Raw genomic sequence first — 15,096 nt, forward strand, 5'->3', positions numbered from 1 at the left:
AGGACTACACGAGAATTCTCCGGATACTGGTATCATCACACAAAACTAAATTGATAAAGCTCCCTGCAGTTGAATCATATTTTTAAAGTTTAGCTTGGGGTTTTCTATTATTCAGCTCACTGGTGTTGAAGCAATTTTGTTGACATTTTCTGTAAGTGGATTAGGCTTGGAGTCATTTGCCCAAAGCAGACAGATGGCTTCTTAAACAGAGCACCCTCGTAGGAGCTTATCTTACGGTATCTTCAGAAATAAAACAGGTCTGTCACAAAAGATAATGTTTGTCATTAATTTCTTTTGGTGACAGATGATTTCAGTCATTTTTACTTCCTCATGTGGCTTAAGTGAAACAGCTGTTTTAGATTTTTTATTCCAATTGTGGCAATGCTTCGGTGTTTTGCACTGAACAATGTTATAGCCTTTCAATTACAAGTAAGCAAATAAGCTTTCGGAGAGGGGAGAGTGAGGCTGTGGGGGGAAGCCCAAGCATAGCTCCCACATTAATGCAATTGTTATTTTAAACATTATCAAGTCTTTCATAGGGCTAATGAGTAATACAATCTTAACCTTTATTCTCAGTTAACAGTTAATTCTCCCCACTTTGTTAACTCGGCTTTTTACGTTTCAAGGTGTTTTTGTTCCCTCACATTTTGTAAGGTCAAGTACAGTGGACTTATCTATAATATTGTCACTTCTGTTTGTAGAGTAATAGGGTTACTAACAATTATAGTTGGCTGCATATGCCAGGCATTGCTCTAAATGACTTACATGCATTTTCTCTCTTAATCACAATAAATTTATAAGATGGATACAATTATTATGGCCATTTTGTGAATGAGGAAACTGAGGCACTGAATGACCTTTGCTAAGGTCAAAAAAGTAATAAGTCGTGGAGCTGGGATTTGAACCCAAGTACAGTATTAGTGGACCTCACAATGTAAGTTCACCTCTAAGAATAGCAATATGATTACAATTCGAAGTCTCTAGGCCAAATTGTTATTATGTGAGAGAAATGTGGGATCCTTACAATCAAATGTATCCCTTCATCACTCCTAGAGTTCTGATTCTATGCCTCCATTTGTGCTGCCGTCCTGGGCAGCCAACTTTCATAGGAAGTTTTAGGGGGCTCATGGGTATTGCAAGGAGAACTTAGTATCCCAGGGGGTTGAGAATTAATTGATGAGTCTTCACACTAATAATATCCTTTCAAGTGTTCAGCTGTGCCTGTAATTTATTTACTTCTTCAATTATTTTCCTTTGGACTCTGATCTATAAGGAGTATGATGATATCTTTAAATTGAAAACCAGTCTTTTTTTTTATTTTTCCCAGCACTTACCTACTCATGAATCCTATACCATTACTTTTGTATTTCAGTTTCCTGATAATTTGGCTCAGATTAAAATTATTAAATGGTTCCAAACAATGACTAACATTGAAGATAGAAGTCAGAAATCAAAGTAATCAGCCCAAGGGTGGTAATTATGTCTGGGATATGCATAGGGTTCCATCAAAGAATGTTTTCTTCTATAAACCAACGTCATTAGCTATTTTTCTTCCCTGCATTTCTAAGATCTATTAGATGACATGTGCAATGTATTATGTATTAGGCTGCAATAAAAAAAAAGAAAAACACCAACCCCTCCCCCCAAATAAATTGATGGAAAAGCATCTATTGGCCTGGGAAGCAGCATTATTAATTTCCTTCACATTTCTTTCCTGTGTGAATGTGAGTAATTGTTTCTTTTGCTTTCTTGAGCATTATTTCTTCATCTGTAAAGTTATAAAAATAGTCCTTCAAATGTCTCAAAACTGTGATATAATTATTAAGACCTCTTATTTAGCAGAACTAAACGATCCTGTCACTAGATGATACTTTATTGTTTTCTGCTTTAGTGTTTCTTTCAGATATACACTTCAAAAGGAAACAAAATAAATTCTAAATAAATAAAGCAATAAGGGAAAGTGGGATATATTAGGCAATTTTGGTCCTGTGCCATAGAGGCAGATCCTCCCAGAACTCTCTCCTTTACCATCTATATCTGTATCTGAAACACCATAGGAGGACTGAAGACTAAAGGCAAACAGCAAAAGGTCCTTGCACTGTGCTTCAGGGATTGGAAGATGTCAAGAAAGAAAGAAAGATGCTGGGTCATCTTTCAAACTGATCCCTGTTGTCATTTTCTCAGAGAATTCTTGTCTGGTGCCTTTGACTACTGCATGTGCTTACAATAATACATTCCTTTCCCCTAAGTACTTAGCACAACTTGTGATTAAACATAACTTCATTTCTGTGGCTATTTTATATATGCCTTTATCCTTTGCGGGACTCAAGTTCTGTGGGGTTGGGGATGGTGTATTAGTATTGCACCCACCACCTCCAGTTCAGCCCAGGGCTCCCAGTGGGTGAAGTACTGTCCCCTGGAGGTTGTTCTGGGAAACTGCGCAGGTGATGGGAGGATTCTGGTATTTAGGGGGAAGGGTCAGGTATGCTTTATGTCCTGCACTGCGCGGACAGCATGACATAATGAAAAATTGCCCCGTGTCATGCAAGACTTCCATGGAGTACTGTCTGGCTAAACTCTTTAAAATATAAATTGGAGCACTTGAGTATACGATATTAATTAATTATTATTATTTTTCTTTACAAAGGGTTTTGCAAAGGGCTTGGTAAAGGTAGTTACTGAGAGAGAAACCTAACTGAAATAAAGACATTTTCCAAATTATTGAATAATTTATTCACTCTTGGCATTCTGTATCATTGCTATACGGTAATATTGGAACAGACTAGGAAGTGAGACAAGTTGGGTTCTAATTTGATGCCTTATTCGTTATTATCAACAATTCATGGTAGGCGCCCCACTGTGTTCCATGAAATAGAAGCTAATATTATCAATCACAAAAACATGTCTTTTGAGGTACTTTTGAAGGCTTGGCGAGTTTGGTGTGGTGTATGGACATTGTTCGCCGCCTCACTTGTGGGATTCTCAGATATTTTCTCTGTGATGAAGTCTGTACTTGTCTTGGCATGTTATACCTTAATTAAGGTTATTTTCTTCTTTCTTTTATTAAATGCAAATAAGTCTGGTCCGTTCCCATTATTTGTTTTCATAATCGTGTCTATTTTTGCATGATCATTTTCCTATATACCTTTTGTGTGTAATGGCATCTGACCGTTCTTATTTATCTTTTAATGCATTCATATTACATTCAGCACAGGCACTTCTATTGTTTCTGGTGTGCCTGACTGAGCATTCGTGAGTTGTAATACATGCTATTTTTTTTAAAATAGCTATTCTCTTATTTGTTCTTTATATTGTAGCTAGGGTGCTATATTTAATTTTTACTAATGTACAAATACATAGTATTATTCGTGAATTAAATTTTGGGATAATAAAGGAAACATTACAAAATATTTGTTTTAAAGGCCTTGGTTTTGATAAAATTCAGAACTACAGGCCAAAGGCAAAGTTGGCTATATAGTAAGTATTTGCTTGATGGATAGATGAAGAAAGCAAGAATTTAGGCCCAGGTCCTCATTGCTACCTAAGGAAGATCACTATTGTTCCTGAAGAAAAGAGGAGAGATGGGTGTGTCTTATTCACACACACCACACACACATAGCTTAGAACAAAGTAGAGTAGGGCCAGTTAAGTGGGAATTTGAGACATTAAATTTTCATACCTTGTTTTTGAGGTCTGGTCAACAAGTGCACCTCAATGCAGTAGGTTTATTGGGTAATGCAGATATTACTCACCAGTAACAATACCTGTTGTCAATGTTGTTGCATTTAGATTATTATTAATTTAATTATTAGTATATTATTAGTGAGTATTATTTAATATTAAACTACTTCATTTATGTATTCTGCATATACAAGGACATAAAAGTGGTCTCCTATATATAAATAAGTTATTTGGGGGGTTTTTTGAGACAGAGTCTCACTTTGTTGCCCTTAGTAGATGCCATGGCATCATAGCTCACAGAAACCTCAGCTCTTGGGCTCAAGTGATCCTCCTCCCTCAGTTTTTCCTTTTCAGTAGAGACAGGCTCTCACTCTTGCTCAGACTGATCTCATACTCTTCAGCTCAGGCAAGCCACCTGCCTCAGCCTCCCAGAGTGCTGGGATTATAGGGGTGAATCGCTGCACCCAGCCTTAAGTATTTTTTTAAAACATAGCTAATATGAAAGATTTCTGCTTAAGATATAGTGAATTATTTTAACTAAAGTCCTTCATTCCTTTTGGAATGATTTCTGCTTAAGATATAGTGAATTATTTTAACTAAAGTCCTTCATTCTTTTCGGAAAGATTTCTGCTTAAGATATAGTGAATTATTTTAACTGAAGTCCTTCACTCCTTGACTAACTTTCGGTTAGTCAAGATTTTCTAAGGAGAAAGGTAATTGTACAATGCAGAATGTTATTTGAGAAAGAAATGTGGCAAATAGAATATCTTTTAAATTTAACTTCCAAATTTATTTTCATTATGTTGAATTTTAACAATGACTTCAAAGATTTTAGAGCTTTTTATATAGTTATACTTATTCAATGTCATTTGCTGCATTTTATAATTTTGTGAGGATCCTGGCATTAAGTTATTTTTAAAATTAAAAAAGAATATCTTTTATACTTTATGGCTGGGGGTGGTGGCTCACACTTGTAATCCTAGCACTCTGAGGGCTGAGGCTGGAGGATTGCTTGAGCTCAGTAGTTGGAGATCAGCTTGAGCAAGAGTGACACCTGTCTCTACCAAAAATAGAAAAACATAGTCAGGTCTGATGGTGCACATATGCAGTAGCAGCTACTTGGGAGACTGAAGCAGGAAGATCGCTGGAGCCCAGGAGTTTAAGGTTGCTGTGAGCTAGGCTGAGGTCATGCATGGCACGACTGTCCAGGCAACAGAGGGAGACTGTCCCCCTACCCCCTGCTAAAAGAACCTTCTATATTTTATAAATTATTTTTCTTTGGGAACTAGATTCTCAGATTTTTTTTGGTCTCTAGTTTATTTTGTCTAATATTAATATAGCCACGCCATCTTAATTTTGGTTACTGTTATAAAACATCTCTTTAAAAAATTTCAGATTAATACAAGGGTACACATGATTAGTTTACATTGTTTGCATGTGTTAGGAAAAGTCCAAGTTGTATTTGAGTCCTTCACCCAGGAGGTGTGCCATATACCCCTACATTGCATGCATGAGATGGGAGCTTCCTGAGCCCCTCCCCACTCCTCCTCCCCTTCTTCTTGAATTTAATTGTTTTTCCTCTCACAGAGATTCTCAGAAATTAAAAAGACTTATTTATGTTCTGTTTCTATAGTTTTCAGAAATGCTCAATTAATTGGCATTTATAACCAATTTTAAAATGTATCAGTCAGAAAAATAATTGAAAAAATGAGCCTTATATAAAATTATAAAATCTAAAGGCTTGGGTGAGCATGTTCGATGTAATTACATTTATACTCCTATAGAAATTATATTTAATTGCATTGTATAACAAAGATTTTAAAAGCAAAGTTCCCTTTATTTTGAGTTTAGAGTTTCAAAAGAGTAACCGGCAAAGCTCCATCAAGCCAAGACAGTTAGACCGGAACTACTCTATGATTGTTTATCCATTTTTCATACATTTTCATGGAGTCATCCATTTTTCTTACATATCCACTTTAAAATTGGTGAGTAGAATGCAGTTGAAATATTCAGTTGCTAAGGTGTTGAAAAATAATCTCAATGCAATAGAAATTTCTATTTTTGCTCAGTTGAAGTGTTTTATACGTGATGGCTATACCTTTGCAACTTGTAACTCTGGTAAACATCTTGTATACATTTCCTCACAGCTGGGCTTTCATCCTAGACAGCAACAATCTCAGGCCATCTTTGAATAGATTCACCCAATATTCCCAACACAGCAACATCCCAGAAATGTACATCTGTCATGATATTAAAATATTTTTTATCTGCTGTTTTCTCAAACGGAGTACATCATAACCATTATTTTTTACCTCTTTAGAACAAAGCATTTAACTTCTTTAAATGATGAAGAGGTTCTCCAAAAGCCTGGCCTTTGAACTAATGATATGGCAGTGGTGCACAGCCCGCTACAGTCTGGTCCATCAGTGGTGGCTGGAGCAAATCAAGAGTTGCTTATCCTGCCACGGTGGCTGTGGCTGGCTTTTACTGCAGTGGGTGATTCTAGCTGTGGATGTAGACGCTCCCACAGAAAGCATATCAGGGAAATCAGTCTGCTGTTGAGTGTGTGCTCAAAGATACCCAGATAAGTTGGAGACAGCTGCATTTGTTTATGTGTGTAGTTGTATATGAGTGTTGTTCCATTCCCAGAGTCCCAGCTAACTGCTGTACATATTTGTGTTGTGCTCTAGACAACCCACGCATTTCCTTCACCGTGAGGGGGACACCAGCTATGCTGTTCTCCTGCTGTTTTGTGCGCTAATATCACAAGGGATAGTGCAGTTCCTGGGGAATATGGGTGTGAAGGAGCCTGGGGGTGTCTTTTGTGAGTGACTATGCCATATTTTAGCCAAAGCTATTTTTAAACAGAAGTGGTAAGGGGTTGCGTTTCTTGTAAGAACAGGATTAACATAAATCCTAAATGTCTTTTATAGATGTAAACACATATAATGAATAGATAATTTACATTCAGAATTCTGGCCTCTTTTCTGGTTATGATATAATGAGATAATGTGTGCAGATTGGTTTACACTTAGTATATTAAGTGCTCAAGAAATGTTAACTGTTGTTTAGTGTTGTGATAGTGTTTATTGTCAGTCACCAATCCAAATTGTGGTGTTATGATACAGCAGCCTGATTTGCAGTCTAAATTGCATCAGATATTTCCTGATAATGTACTTTAATTTCAGTTTAATGCAATTGGAGATTTGGAAAAGAATGCTTAGTGTTTGTTTTTTTTTAATATTCATTGATCATCACTAACTTTGGGGTTCAAAGTTTCTATAATGACCCCTATGGTTTTCCATGATTCAAAATGTTGCTTTTTAAATGTGTTGAAATTGCCATGGAATCATATATTCAGAAGCCCAAGAGCTGCGAGGCTGAGTGGTGGCTGCTGCTGCTGGAGCTTCTGCTAGTGCCTATTCCTTGGGCGTTAGACTGCCTGAGACGCTCTCTAGTATCCTTTGTTTCCTTTGCATTAAAAGTCCTTCTTATTTTATTTTTCCCTGCAGCATTGCTAGTACCAGAAGAGGGAAACTATAATCCCCAGGAGGCTGTTAGCACAGAAATGCTGGCAGCAGCTTGACGTTTCTTTCTAGTTGAACGTTCAGTGGCCAAACTATATGTTAATTTTGTTTTCCATGCCGAGACAATCCCAGACCTATTTTAGTATGCGAGAGGTGTTTCAATTTATATACCACCAAGTGAAATGAATTCTGCTTGGCTTCTCTCCTTCCTCTTCTTCCCCTAAGACCTCTGTTTGAAAAGAATAGGATTAAAGCATATTCTTAGAATGCATTATAATACCCCTTAAATACTGATACATAGACTACGGACTAATGCCTTTCAGTGGCTTAGCTGATCTGAATTCTGTATCTAATACATCTTGAAGGAAATTAGACACAGAATAAAGATGTTTGGAGAGAGATCTGGTGTACGCTGCCCAGTCAGGAGGAGCTTGGGGGCGTTTATGATGGCAGAGAGGTTGCTAGATGGTTAGAGAAAGATGCTGCAGGTAAAATGGGGAAAAAGTCAGCTCTGAAAAGGAATGCTAGGATTGGGGTTGTTAACCATTGATTCTCCCGCTCTGCAATTTTGTCTAGAATGGATTGTTTCTGGTTTAGGTAACTTAATGGGGAGGACCCAAAGAAAAGAGTCAGTCTGTGAGTCCTTGAATGATAGAACAGAAAGATGATCAGTATTCCTCCTTCTTAAGAAGTCAGATTTTTATGTGAATGTTTCGGTGTACACTGTTCAAAACATAGCCTTTCCTTTTCTTTTCCTTTAGGAGTTAATAGTTGAACTTGGTGGTCCTATTTTTTTTTTTTTTTTTGCTTGTGTCATGCAGCCAGTATGTGTTGTCTCCTGGGTTTTCAGGAGATGATGTAGTTGTGTTCTTGTGCACTGGTACAAACTGTTTTCTCCAATTGGTCATTGTTTTCTAGAGAGACTGACTTCTGTGTACCAGAACTGGCACAGTCTGGCATTTAGGCTCGGATGCCACATCTCAGAACCAATGAGATGACATTCTGGCTTTAAAATACGTTTCATAACCTGCTGTAGTAGAGGGGATGTGAGAACAAGATGCGTTAGTAGCATTCAACTTGGTAATTTTTGCGTGTTTCACTATTCTCTTGCAAGTAGGGAGGATCCCAGTTTTTCTTCTGTTGTGCTTCCAGAATTCTTGAAGAAAAGTTAAAAACTAAACGAAAAAGGAACACTTAGAAGTAATACTCTGAAAATGAAAATGGGTGTGCTCTCATTATTAATTGTATTTAGAGGAATTTTTCATTTGTAAAAAGAGTAGCAAAATGTATCTATCAAACAGACCTTTGTAGACCAGTTAGTTAGATTCATATTAAAATTTACACAGTACAAAGATTTTTTTTATAGCAGTAGATAATGTTAACTGCTTTTCAGATCACCTTATGGCCTGGTGATTCCTATTCTTGTGATAATTGAGATCATAAACAGCCCAACATATTTTCTTTAATCTTAGAACTGTGAAGAAGACCAAAGGTTATTTGTATCTATTTTACAGAAGAGAAAGTGGCCCAGGGAGAAATTGGTTACCGATACTTTTCCCTCCCCGTGTATTCCTGGTGCGTCTTGTCCTCTTGACTCTAGATCCGTTTCTAAGTTCTGCCAGGCTGCGACACGTGGCAATGCTTTCCTTGGTATCTGTGTTGTTTCCATGGGTAACAGTGAACAAGAGGCTTTCACGTGCTTTGTGGAGAGTGCATGCTTCACCTTTCAGAGATGCTGTGTTATGTAGTAGTTAAGACCACTGGGGCCAACTGCCGGCCTTCAAGCTGTGCAGCTTTGGAAAGGTCATTTGCTCTGGGCCTCAGTTTTTTATTGGTAAAGTGAAAATAATAAAAGTACTTCCCTTACTGGAGTGTTGTGATGACTGAATGAAAGAACATAAAGCCCAGAGAGTGGCAGCGAGAGAGTACTGTGCTGTTGTGTTATTATTATTGCCTAAGAGTTGTGTTCTTTGAGTGGGTGTGACATCACCTGCAGTGTCCAGAGGGGACTCACTGATCATGCCTATACTATTAAGAACAGATTCCCCAAATTCTGCTTGTGAAGTGAATATTTTTCTTTAGGAAACGTGTCTCTCTCTGCCAGAGTCTTCAGTGTTAGACTAGATTATAATCATATGTGTGGGACAGAGCACCAATCCAGGAGGTGAAGACCTGAGCTTCAGCTGCCCCTCCAACCCCCACCCCCGTCACCTTGGGCCAGTCATTTAACCTCATCAGTCTCAACTTGATTTCTCTTCATGAAAAGGCTAAATGATACAGTCTCCAACTCTTCTTCCAAAATCATGTGTCATGACTGAGGTACTTGAAGGAAAGTTCACTTTAACACAAACATTAGGTGAAGCCCAGATGTCTATTCATCCTGCACAGTTAAAGACTGTTATTAGAAAGATTTAGCTGTCATTATATAGGATAGACTCAGAAAGTGCCTGTCTAGATTCTGTGGAATGAAATATTACAAAGTGTTTTAAAATACATGTTCCCTCATACACCTTAAGGAACCATTCATCAAATTAAAAAGATATAATCGTGCATCGTGGAATACCTTGCATAAAATAAGTGAATTATCCTTTCCCCAAGCTTCTGCATTATAGAGACTGTCCAGCAATCAGCGTTACCTCTGTATCCTCCCATGTTGTCCTTTAGTTTCAAGGTCATACTTTCAGGCATTGCCATGAGAATGAAGAGAGGAGAGAAAGAGAGGGAGCAGAAATCGCTGCCTCTCTGTCTGTACTCTATAGAAACATTCCTCCTTCCTCACACTCTGTCCTTCAGCCCCTGGGCCACTATCAGCACGTACACTTGGTCATGGTAACAATGAGCTAAAATAAGAAGTAAAACTCTCAGTTGGGCACTAATGTAATGACAGCTAATGTGTTCTGCAATCCTCATTTACTTTTTTGTTTTGATTGACATGTTGAGCCCTTGGAGACTTTTCTCCATCACCCAGATGGGAACATTGCCCTAAAGATGATGGAAATGACAGAAGGAATGTGGGTAACTAACAATTTAACAATAGGCAGATTTCAAGGATAATCCAGTATATTAAAAACCAGCTCACCAAGCGTAAGGGTGTGTGATTTACTTTACAGAAGAAACATTGCTGGATAAGTGCTTGTATACTCAATAGCTGATTTTATTTTTATTTCTTGTTTTTGTTTATTTGTTTTTCTGAGACAGAATCTCTCTCTATTGCCCCAGGCTAGAGTACCTTGGCATCATATCTCCTAGAGACCTCAAAGTCCTGGGCTCAAACAATCCTCTTGCCTCAGCCTTCCTAGTAGGCTAGGACTACATCAGAATGCCTGGCTAATTTTTTGATTTTTTTTTAGTAGAGACAGCATCTCACTCTTGCTCAGGCTGGTCTCAAACTCCTGAGCTCTCACCTGCCATGGCCTCCCACAGTACTAGGATTATAGGTGTGAGCCACTACCACTGGCCTATTTTTATTACTTTAAGGAAAAACTTCCTTCCTTTTCTCCCAAGCCTAGAAAATCTGGGTCTGGGTGAGGTAGGAAATGTAGAAGTGTGCAAAGTTGTAAACCATGGTTGTGAAGAGTTGACTGTCCTCAGCATATGAAGAGGAGGGTTCCCCAAGACAGGAATCTCAAGGGACTGATAACAGCCACAGGGCCAGGTCAGGTTCAAGTTGAGGACTTTGACTTAAAGAGCAAAGTGTCTTGATAATGTTAGAAAAGAACTTTGGATTAACCCTTGGACAAGTGAGCTTGCAGCCCTGGGTCTGTTTCCTCATTTGGCAATGGCACCAAGGCTCGCTCTAGCACAACGTCACTCAGGATGTGCCCAGCCCTTAACTATCTTCGTTGGTGTCTGTTTTTCCTGTTTGCAGGGCCAAGGAGATCTGTTGAAGAACGCCAAGCATGAAGCTATAGAAAACATGAAGCAGATCCAGCTGGCGTGCTTGTCTTGTGGACTGAGCAAAGCCCCCAGCAGTGCTGCTGAAGCCAAGAGCAAGCGCAGCCTGGAAGCCATAGAGGAGAAGGAGGGTGGTGAGGAGAACGGGAAGCTGTGACCCGCCCAGCATCACCAGGGGCACCGCTCCTACTTGTCAAGGACTCCGGTTTCTTGCTGTTCTAAGTTTTTTAGAAGTTCACACACAAAAAGCCCTCTATGGGGTTTTGGACTTAGATATTTTCACAATGTCAGTATTTTAGTGTAGTTAATTTATCTAAGTTAAAGCCTTTTAGTAGCAGTGTTTTAAATTCTGAGACATGTGTCAACACCTATGTGTGAATGTGTGTAGAAGTGTGTGTCTGTGAGAGTGAGTGAGTGAAAGAAAGCCTGTTAAAATCTATTCTGCGTTGCATTATTCATCCAGTAAGTTATTCCTTTATCTCTATCATTTTGGGACAAATGCATTCATCTGAAATTCTAAAAGTGTAACCTGTTGCTGTGTTTAATTTTACTTCTCTGCCTTTGTCATTTTCATTTAGAGATCTTAGCATAGCTTATTATTGAAGGAAGCCAAATTTATCAAAGCATAGATGTTTTGATAGATTGAATATAGATTAGAAAAATTCCTAAGAATCACAGTAGAAATAAAAGTGAAAAAAACATTAAAGAGATGATCAGATTTTCTGGAAAGATCAGAAAAGTCATTTTTTTCAGTTAATAAACTCTTTAAAATATTTATGAAATAAAATAATTTTTTAGGAAGTTTTCTGTACTCATTTACTAAGAACACAATTTTAATGGAAAGCTGACCATAAGGGAATTTATATCTACATATGTAGTATTCTGAAACATACTAAAAGCTCTGCTGTTACTAGAATTTTGATGTGATATTGGTATCAGTTTCAAGATTTGTAGGAAGGTCTCATTTTTGCAAACTAGGAGTCTAGCATTTATTTTCTATAACAGATATGGGCAACTAAAAGGTCTTAGATTTGTTTGGGAAATTAAATTTAAATGTAAAGATATTGTTCAAACTATCATATCATCATATTGAGTTGATATAAACTCTGTGGGTCACATAACATCTTTGTGATGATTTAAGAACTAATTGATTATCAAGATCTATGATATAATTTTAACACATACAGAAAAACATACACACAAAAAGAAGCAAATGACTAATTAGGGCGCATTCGTAATTGCATCTAGATCATTTTTACACTAATGGCTTCATGAAGTACTTGAGTGTGTTGTTTGTTACCTCTAACAGAACTAAATGTTCTATGGTTAGGAAAGAATATATTTATTTAAAACTGCTTTTATTTTGAAAAGCTTCTTAATTAATTTGGTTAACAAATATGCTAATTTGGGGAATCTAGAGAAGATAATTGTTGAAATTTTGCAAATATAAAACATCTTCTATAGCTTCTGTGTTATTTCTGACTTCTTAACGCTATTATGTTCTTGTTGCACATTACCGAAAGAGTAAAGACATGACAAAGCACTTTTATTGTTCTCTTTTGTTGGGAGTTAATTGAAAAAAGGAAGATAACAAAAATATGTTATTATACCAAAAACATCTTAGAGAGCATGCTATGTCTATGGACCAGAAATGATGAAATTATTACCTGGGTTTAAAACTGGGCACTCGTGGAGAAGGTACCTGAAGTCATTTGAAGGCAAGTTTCCAGTGGAATTACAATGGCACCCAAAATTTCTCTGTCCTCCCTTATACTTAATCTGCTGGTAGAAAGAATAGTGGAATGCAGATGTCTGAGTCCTTTGTGATGACAGAGAGATGGAACAGACAGAAACAAAGCCTGCCTTACACCAGCCAATTGGTGGCTTTTGTTTGTGGACTGCTTCACCTCCTTGAATTCCACTTGAGTAAATTCATGCCTTTCCTGGTGATAGTGGATAGGTGTGGGAAGATAAAGGGTGGTACGCTCTCAAAGAATATTTATACATTTGTTTACTTCAGGATCAAATTCAATCTTTGGATATCGCCTTCCTTGTTTGTTCCATGTAGACCTCCACTCACACTTACGATCTACCCAGATATTCTCAACCACATGAGACAGCTCCACTTCATCAGATGCTACTTCTGGCAATGGATGTCAGTCATTCTCCGCTCCATTCCTGTGGGTGTTGTTGCTAAATGGCGAGGGAGATGTCAGCAGGGGGAGCTGTGGATTCTGAGAGTGAAGGAGGTGCAAGGGTAAAGGTCCCTAGGATGCTCTTGCCTCCAGATAGAATACCAAAAACAAGCTAAATCTTTTGTTTATTATGGTTCCACTCATTGTTACATTCTGCCAGTGTCTATCTCCTTTCCAGATTTTAACTGCAGTAGAAAAAGCCCTTTTCCATCCACTTAGCTTTTGGTGATACTACGAAGGTAGTGTTGTACATATTAATTCTATTTTAACTTATTCATTTTTACACCACCAAGGGGATTTGAGGTGGAGATGGCAGGTGTTATCACTGACCTTTTACAGGTCAGAAAGCTCACCTGTGGAAAGTGGAAGAATTGGTTTTTGAACTCAGCTCTGTCTGATTTTATGTGCAAAAGGATTTATTTAGTGATTTTGATTTTAAATTTATTCTCACAATTTTAAACCAGACTATTAACTCTTTCCTTTATAACCAAAATTACAAAAAGCTGTGTCACTGTTTTTTTTTGAAAACAAAACATTGATGATCCATATAAAAATACAAAAATAGAGAAAAAAATGTATACAAATGAAAATAAAAATCACCCAGTATTAACATTTTAATTTGTATCTCTTCCAGCACTGTTTAGAGATTATATATGTAAATATGCTTTCATTTTTTAACAATAATGAGTTCATGTTACATAAAATTTAATAGAATTTTTAAGACTTTAAAAATATATCATGGATATATTTCCATGTCAGTAAATTTATATGTACATTAGAGCTCCTAGCCTTTGAACTGAATCTAGTCCATAAAATGACATGTTTTATGGGGCTACAGAATGTTTTTGAAAAAATGTTTAAGCAAAAACACCTTTTGAAAATCAGAAAATATCACATAAAATTAAATTTCCTTCTTCTTTTTAAATATTGGCCACTTTGACAGTATAAGAAATTCCCATATCCCCACCTCACAACCAGCACACACATACTTGTTACTTGGCATCAATTAATGGGAGCAGCCGTCTCCAAAAGGGGAAATATGCTGACCAGTTTTCTAGAGAACCTCTTCATGTGTTTATGTTAAACCTGGCCCCTGTGGACATGTTAGGTGGGGATTCTTGATGCAAATTATCATTTATAATAATTACATAGTGTCTTATCATGTGGCTTACCATAATTTATTTAACCAATCCATTACTGTTAGACTATTCTCTTCCCATTCCCTGTTTATAAACATGGCAGTGATAAAATCAATTTTTGCAAAGTTGTTCAACATTTTCCCTAGGATAAATTTCTAGAAGTAGAATTGTTAAGTCAAAGGATGCACAGTTTTTCTTAGCAATTTTGAGATACATTGTCAAATGGTCTCTAGAAAAGTTTTTCAATTTAAATTCCCACCAGAACTTTATAAGAATGCTCAAGATTCTCTGATAATAAATTTAATTTTTCTTATTTTCAGCTGCCAATCTAGGTTAAAAAATTCTTATTTCTATTTATCCTTAATCTCTAGTGAGACTGAATGCATATAAATATGTTTATTGATTACTAAAAACATTTTTACTCCAAAGGATACCATCAAGAAAGTGAAAAGACAACCCACTGAATAGGTATGCATTATATGTCTGATAAGAGACTGGCCTCCAGACTTCATAAAAACTATTACAACTTAATAAAAAGACACTCAATTTAAAACAATGGACAAAGGTTCCGAAAATGGGAAAAAGCACATGGAAAAATTAAGCACACTGAAATATGTTCAACATCATTAACGACTTAGAAAACACAATTGAAAGCCACAA

At 37.1% G+C, this 15,096-nt stretch overlaps 1 protein-coding gene across 1 annotated transcript in view; it reads left to right on the plus strand.

The window, feature by feature from the left end:
* The window catches only part of PLCL1 (phospholipase C like 1 (inactive)), a 360,185-nt gene extending 347,547 nt beyond the window's left edge, over positions 1–12,638 (plus strand). Inside the window, exon 6 of the mRNA XM_053597114.1 lies at positions 11,077–12,638. Within this exon, the coding sequence (XP_053453089.1) occupies positions 11,077–11,259 (183 nt within the window). The 3' untranslated portion in view covers positions 11,260–12,638. The remainder of the gene's footprint in view (positions 1–11,076) is intronic.
* Positions 12,639–15,096: the final 2,458 nt, after the last annotated feature.

The sequence above is a fragment of the Nycticebus coucang genome, chromosome 7 (assembly GCF_027406575.1).
Source record: "Nycticebus coucang isolate mNycCou1 chromosome 7, mNycCou1.pri, whole genome shotgun sequence".
NCBI classification, from domain to species: domain Eukaryota; kingdom Metazoa; phylum Chordata; class Mammalia; order Primates; family Lorisidae; genus Nycticebus; species Nycticebus coucang.